General features: G+C 43.2%; 1 protein-coding gene across 1 annotated transcript in view; it reads right to left on the bottom strand.

The window, feature by feature from the left end:
• Nucleotides 1–4,590, bottom strand: part of FGF13 (fibroblast growth factor 13) — a 140,550-nt gene extending 135,960 nt beyond the window's left edge. Inside the window, exon 1 of the mRNA XM_009881694.1 lies at nucleotides 4,425–4,590. Within this exon, the coding sequence (XP_009879996.1) occupies nucleotides 4,425–4,590 (166 nt within the window). The remainder of the gene's footprint in view (nucleotides 1–4,424) is intronic.
• Nucleotides 4,591–8,125: the final 3,535 nt, after the last annotated feature.

Here is an 8,125-nt window from a genome sequence, read left to right as displayed (position 1 = left end):
AGCACCAAAGGGAAATTCAGTATGACAACATAAAGGCTCTGAAATTCTGCTGGTGACAAAACTGCGTGTGCCCGTGGAGGCGGCGGAATAGTCAGCCTCCCATATCGTGTGCTTAAATGTCCTACCTTCTCCTCGCCCCCGGGACCGGCTCTGCCAGTCATCCCATCGCTAGGGATGAAGATAACAAGCCATTGTCAAGGGCAACCACAAAGCTGCTTGTTTCACATTAGCATCCTTAACATTTTCTATCTAATCAGATTTCCCCCTGGTTGAGGAAAGCTGCCTTTCCTCATTACCAGCTGCTATCCCAGATTTCCCTCTCCCAATACATATTTTTGCCATGCTTGTCTGCTTTTCTGTGTAAAAAGGTTACGTATGCCTGGAGGGAGACTAAATGTTAACAAAAAAAAAAAAAGGCAAACCCCCCCCCCACGTGAAAACAGAACTGTGGGCAAGAGGCCAAGACTCTGAATTATGTGACTGTGACTAACCAATGGGTGTTTTCAAAAAACATTTCTCTCATTATGTTCCCTCCTCTGGATGTAATAATACAACTCAAATTAGTTTTCCAGGAGCAGACTTCTTTTTATGTAACCATGTTTTATACAGATAGCAGCAGCTTATGTTTAAACTATTTAAGAGAACAAATAGCTGCAAAATGTACTTCAGATGGCCCTTCTCCTGCTAGCAGCGTATTCCTGGCTCGAGGGATGCTACAAAAACACCCTGTATTTCGCTGCCGCTCAGATGTCATTGTAAACAGTGCCTAATGCCCACAGGACCCAGCATCCAGGTAAGGATGGCAGGTCTGCCTGGTTTATTGCGTTTGAGAGATCCACGACATTGTAAACTGGAGAATGACTTTGACGAAACAAAGCTGGAACGATGCAGAACAAAGCAGCAGTTCATCTTCTAACTTAGTCCAAAGCTTCCCATAGCATTAGGAGAGGCAGCTCCCCATCCGAACCGCCACCCAGACCGACAGACGTCACCCAGCTGGGACTGGACCCAAATGGAAATTTCCACATTTCGGGAAGATAACATTGTTGTGATTTCCTACTGTTCTCATCCTTCCTTCTACATCTACCACTTAAAAAACCAGACTGGCCTCGCTGCAATTACTGGACCAAGGACCTTCTATGCGTTCTCCAGGTTGATATCAAATGTACTGGCCCTGGACCTATTCTGCTAAGGTGTATTTGAGGCATATGGATGCTGTGAAAAATGACATTGCAAGCAGGCAGGTAGGGTGTCAGAAAAAGAACAAGAAACCACCATAGGCAAATTTAGAAAACATGGATCTCATTTTCTCATTCCTTCTCTTGCTTTTAGAAATGGGCCTGAGATAGGAGAAATGATGGGCCACCTAGTTCAGATACCAGAGTGAGGTGGTGGTTAAGTCTTCCAGCAAATAGTAGAACATTTCCCCAAAACCCCTACACAAAAAGCCCAGAAAAATCTTTTACCTGGTATCATCATACATGCCTAGGGGGTTCAAATTCTAAAGCGTTAAATGAGATTCCTCAAGCATTAACCCTGTATGAAAGTGGTTAAAAAGCCCAGAGGAGAAATCCATCATCTAAATGAAATATTTAGACAAAGAGTTGCAAAGTTAGAAACATGCAGGATTTACTATGTGTTCCCATGTCGTTACTCAGCAGATAAAAAAAGGCACATTTTTATACTCTCTGCAGAGTCTTTCAAGTCTGCAATTTTCCATAAAACTTCCATTATGACATTTTACTTGGAAAGCTTTTCTAATAGCTTCTCAGTTGCCATGCTTTCCAGTACCTTCAAAAATGTGTAAATTATGCTACAGTAACAGGTTTAAACATTTACTTTCATTCATCCTCATGGCACAACTGAGCTGTTAACTGCTGGGTTCTCTCTCGAAGGTATCCAGGTAGGCTTTTGTTTCAGTGACTCCATTAACTTCAACGGACTGTTTTAGTGTTTGCACTGAAAGCACAGTTCAGTCCATTTCACACTCAAAATTTTCCAAGCTTTGTGCCAACAAACCACCGAGGATGACACACATCAGTCCTTCACAGTGGGTCTAACGCCATTGCCAGGCAATTCATAGATTTTGAAGACAGCCCAATGCAGCCCAGGAAATTTAAGCTGCAACACAGACTAAAAGACACCTAAAGATATATTTTCCCTCTCACATCAGAGGCAACACCTTTCACAGAAACACATATAGAAATCATGCAGCGATAAAAATGGAAACCCCTACAAATTCCCATCAACTCAGACGGTTGTGGGATAAGCCAATATGGCCACCGCTTCCAGTGCCCTATCTAGTAATGCAAAATTCCTGGAGGAGAGGAGGGTTAAAAAGGAGAAGGAAAAGAGACATTCATCCTTGTATACTGCAGTGAAAGATGAAAAGCTTTCCTCTTCAAACGAAACATTTTCAGTGAGAATGATTAACAATACCATATGCCACGGAGGCAGGAGTAACATAGCTGTTGTTGGAGAGAGACAGTACGTAGATTTATGGACAATCTAAGAAGAGCAACTGTTGGCTTCCAGGTGAGAACACGGCAGAACTGATGCTCCCCAGGTCTTCACTTAGAGCCTGCGCCTTGCAAGCTTCTCTCGGCGGATCCTGAACTCAACATCGAACCAAACCATGTCCCCAGGAGACTCACGCTCTGGAGATAAAAGGCTCAGCACAACTCCACTTCCCTCATTCCTCTTGAACGTTACATGCCATTACCGTGTAAAATTGTTGATTTATTCTCTGCAGATGACCAGACCTAGCTAAGAGCCAGTCCCCAGGAGGAACCCAGCTCCCAGCAGAACTTCCACTGAAATGACCGTCAGCTTCTACTGGACTTACACACGAGCATAAGGAAAAATCGAAATACAGCATGTGAGTCAATGATGCCAAGTTTAGGGCCTTTCTCTTTATGGCTCACATGGAACCTTTCATTTCATCCAGTAGCACTTGCTGAGCACCTCTAGTAGCTCAGTTGTCATCATCTTCCCAGAGGAGCTTGACACGAACAGTTCTGGGCACAAAACTTACTCATGAACGACACAAACCCCGACAGGTGAGAGGCAATCCATTGTATTTGCTAATCCAGAAGAGTGCTATGGGATTCACCTTTCCTTCCTCTTTATTGAATTCAGAACTACGAAATCACAACTCCTATCAAGTCAGCCCCAGAACTGAGAGGAAAATTAGACTTTGTGTTTTCAATACCCAGTTTTAATATCCAATTGTATCATCACTAAAACAGAAAACCCTCTCCCCACACCTTCCATTAGTGTTTGTGTCAGACTTAGTATTTCTAGTGAGATGAGAAAGAAATGCCATTTTAATGAAATACTTTTTAAATAAAAGACGCAGATCTCCCAGAAGTGGTGCAAAGAACATTCATGCATTATTTGGGCTACGTAACAGGAGAAAGCAATTGACTGGGTATTTTGGGCTAATAGTGACAGCTCAGCAACTGATGCCCATCATTACACAGAGAATAATATAAGTGATTTGTGAGAAAGGACTCCAACTTGCTCACTTTGCCATTCCTGCAGACTCAGTTGTGGCAGAATCCAGCCCTGAATATTTTATCTTAAAATACATCTACCAGCAGTGGCATTATTTGTCTTGGCAGATACTGAAGCTTATGCAAAAAGTCGAAGGCTTACCAGGTGGAATATGAGGCAGTAACGCAAAACACACATGGAACAATAAGAGAAAATATTAAAAAATATAATTTAAAGTACCTTATCTTACATACACTAGACAAACAAGATATAGATACCTCATTAGTAACTTCATATTAGGAAACACAGCATTAGAACAGACCATACCTTTGCTTTATCTGAAAAGGAAAACATTCTGCTTGTATTTTTCTGCTCTGCATGCATTTCATGTTCCAAAATGCAACCGGGCGTGCATTACATACAAACTTCATCCTGCTTCGCTCAAGTACAGCTGTCAGGAGCATTCTCTAGCGCTATGCAGAAGCCTGATGGAGTGAGAGGTGTTGGGGAAAAGCCGAATCTGAGTCTAAGTGCCATATTCGCAGCAGAGTGCAGCTTCAGAAACGTTACTGGAAAGAATCAACTAGGAATTGATGCCGTTTAAGGAGCAAGCAACTTTTGGCAGCCAAAAAAAGGGCAGTGTGTAATGATGAGCGCTGAAACAAACAAACTTTCTTTAAGAAAAAGCAGCGTCGCTTTACTTCTCGTCTAGAATGAGACCGTACAAGGCTGATATTATCGTGTCCCGGGATAGCTGCATCAGACACTAACAGGCAAGCAACGGGGGACACGCAGTGCATCACGCTTCCCGCATCAGTTGCGCCGCACCGACACGGGCTGGGAAACACACAGCACACTCTAGGGACGTACATGGAAAAATAAAAAAAATAATAGAAACAAACAGAACATGGATCCATAGTGCCACAAACCTTCCGGCTCTGTGTTCTCTTTGTGGTGCACTTGCTTCAGTGGGCAGCAGAAGATTTCGTGACACTTAGCACGAAAAGGGGACTCTTTTTTCTTTAATTCCGCAGATTGGATCGAATCTTGCCGTAACATAATGTACTCCTGTGTGCCAGGGGGAGCGTCATCCATAACTGTGGTCACCACATAACAAAATGAACTCAAGTTAGAGCTTGAGGAAAGCAATCTAGAGAATTAAATCAACTACATAATGTCGGGGTGGGGGAAAGAAAGGAGGGGAAGAAATGTTGGTAGGAAAGAAAATCAAATTTAAAGTGAAAAGTATCTTAGTCATGGTGGTAGAAGGGTAGGGAAAATATTTACTTCTACAAACAACGCTTCTCATACACATCAACACTTTATATTGTTTCATGCAGCTTTAATAAACAGTAGAATAACACCCTGCTCCAAAAAGCAACGAGGTTCTCTCCTATGTCTTTGCTTTATTCTCCTATAGCGCCTAGATCTATTCGGCATGCAGACTAAGACAAAAAGCAAACAAAGCATGCTGTTATTGCCTAGCCACAGGCAACCTCTACGGTAACATCAGGGGGCAATCATTCCACATCTGCAGGTAATGCAACGTCAGTGTATCTATTCCCCAAAGTAAAAAGAACATGCCTTTATCGGGGTATGTAATTATACCCAGTTCCTTAGAGCAAGGATGAGAATCCAGCGACATTTGCCTTGGTCATAATTTTCAATGGGTAGGAGAGTAGATGTACAAAGAGAAGGCCCATTAATCCTTTTGATGGTTTTCTTGTAAAACAGCGAGTCATTTTTTAAAGTTGATCTAATATATCAATGCTGCCATTAATAATATAAATGATACGCAGTCTGAAATGTTTTCTGAATGGGGTCAGACTATTAAATGGTACAAAGATAAAATATATAGCACACAGAAAGCTCTGGCTACATCAAACTATTACATTACCAGAAAGAATTCAAACACTTTTCCACTACCGAAAAAAATGGAGCCTTAATAACGGACACAGTGAGATTCCTCAGCTTACAGCTTTAAGGCAAAGATCATGTCTTAAAAACAAAAATTAAACGCTTTTTCAAAACGCAGTCTCTAACCACTACTACTTATTTATAGTGTGATGCAGAGATAGAAAACCACAGCCAAAACCAAGCTGAGATTCTCCAACTAGATAGCAAAAAATAAAATAAAATAATAAAATACTTTAAAAAATCCAAATATTGGGAAATTAAAATCCCAACAATCAGGAAAGTAACTATCGATAGGCTAGTCTAAAACTGCAGATGCACTAGCACTATGTAAGTTCATATGGGTCTAGAAGTGTTGGCTGTTAACTCAAACAATTTAACTGTTTCCTAGATATCTGGCAACATATAACCATTTTAAAAAACTGTCACATTTAAATATGGATCCCCTCAAACAAATACAATCCTCTTGCATTTTCATGCACTCGATTTCTTCTCTCCTATCAAGAATGGTACGAGTAAGAGTCGTACCTAGGTGACAAATAAGTGATTCAACTTGATAGTCTTTCTTTTCACCGTGGGCAGTCACCTTTCAAGACCTCATTAATCCGTAGGACACACTTTGCACCTCGGCTGTTGTGGCTTCATTAGACCACACGCAGCGTCAGTAACACACACTAATAATCCATATAAAGTGCCGTTAAAAGGGATGCACGAGCTAATAGGAAAGGACAAGTGGCTCAAAAAAGGGGCAGTGGGTCAATGGAGCACAAGGTCTGGGTCGCCAGAAAACTGCTCCCTTACCAATATTATTTTTACTTTGGCTTGTTTGAAGGGTTACGTACGTGTTCACAGAACATACTGACAGCCCTGACACCGATGGGCAATTGCTGGGAAGACTCAACACCCAAGATAAGCCAAAGACCAACAAGCCCCCACTGGGTCACTCCTCCAAAGAAGACACCAGCCAGAAGCTGCTCTTGCAGTCGCCTGTGTAAAGCCACCGGCGAGCTGTGCCACCAACGTCAACGCCACGGGAGCCCGGTGGCGCGTCCCTCTGACATTACCAGGGAAAAGGGACAACATGCGCCGTAAAACGCGAAAAGCCAGGAGCGAAAGGTACAGCTACCTTCTGCCAGCACAAGCTGGCTGCTACGCAGCAGAGCACTTCCCGCTGCCAGAACCTCCTCAGCTTTGGGCGAAAGGCACAGCCCCGGGCTGACCCGCGGGGAGGCAGAGCCCTCCCTCAGAAGTCCCAGTCGATCCGTGGGAGCTGAGAGAGTGACCCACAAAGCTCAGTGCTGGGTGATGCTGGACTGCCACTTTAGTGGAAAAAATAAATAAAAAATAAATTTAAAAAAAGCAAAAAACAGGTGAGCAGCTTCTAAACAGGGTCTGCAGTGGGGACGGAGCTACTGGAGATTACCCAGAGGTATGGCATGAGGACCTATTCTTCTTGCCACAAGAGCTGTTTGGCACTGGGCTAGGATTTCTCAGCTTTTGTAAGCTCAGCGGGCTCATGCAGCATCAGCAAACCAACTCCACGGACTGATTCCATTCATCCAGTGTTTTGCCAACAGTTGCTTGGCATCATTAGGTAGGTCCAGCCCTACCTAGGGCAAGCTCACAAACTAAGACAGGTAGAGAAGGTGTAACCGGTCCTTCACCAGTCGCCTCTATGTGTGTATCACCACCTACACACTGATTTATTGAAACGTGAACAAGCCACAAAGAGAACCACACCATCAATAAGTGAAGAACATGCCGAGATCAACAAAAGCCCATCGGGTTACTAGGATCCAGCAGAGCAGGGGTAAATGAGCCTGGGTTTTGAGGACCATCATAGCACTGACATCTGGAGCAAACCCCAGGAACCACAGCTCAGGAACCGCCTTAATGCTGGAATGATGTATGGATAACTTAATTGATGTCAGTGTTTTGAAGGGAACGGCTAAAACCTTTCCTTAACATGATGAATGGCCTCAAGTCAGGCAGAGAATTTATTACAAAACGAGGAATGCGCCCTGACCCCTTGTGCCTTCCTTTTCCCTGCTGTGATGACAGCCAGACACCCTCATGGAGCCACTGAAATCACAGCTCCGGGACCTCCGTTATGGGTCCCAAGAACCAATCCACACTGCAGTTTCAACAACACAGAATCTAATGTAAAAAGCTTTAAAAACCTGAGGGTGTCCATTTTTGATGACTAAAAATAATCAGTCCACAACCATTAAATGATCATTATTAAACAATTATGAAGAAGCACTTTGTAAAAAGGAGAAACATCACCAGGAATCTGTTACGATTTTGCTAATGGGATAAAAAGCACACTTATGAAAGAATCACGTGTACATCAGAGCAGGAGAGAAATGGTAAAATTTAGGGAATTAACAGAAATCCAAAGCAGTATTTACATACTGTGCTATGTGGAGTAGAGGACATTGTTTTCACTCAACTGTTCCCTCCATTACAGAGTGCTAATTGCAGGACTTAGGACATGCTTACGCTCCTCTGTGTAACACACAGACACACGAGGCAGCTTTAAACCAGCTAATTTGGGTAGGAATCACATGGCGGCACCAAGCTCAATAAGGGCAGCAGAAGACCCATGAGAAGCCTGACAGATGCCCAGCCTCGCTCCATCACACGGACACTGTTCCCAAGAGCAGTTTGGAGAAACCTTCATTGAGGCACATCTGCTATTTCCTTGGCCACCTCT

Source organism: Charadrius vociferus, unplaced genomic scaffold, assembly GCF_000708025.1.
Source record: "Charadrius vociferus isolate BGI_N301 unplaced genomic scaffold, ASM70802v2 scaffold472, whole genome shotgun sequence".
Classification (NCBI taxonomy): domain Eukaryota; kingdom Metazoa; phylum Chordata; class Aves; order Charadriiformes; family Charadriidae; genus Charadrius; species Charadrius vociferus.
This window is presented reverse-complemented; position numbering and strand designations above follow the sequence as displayed.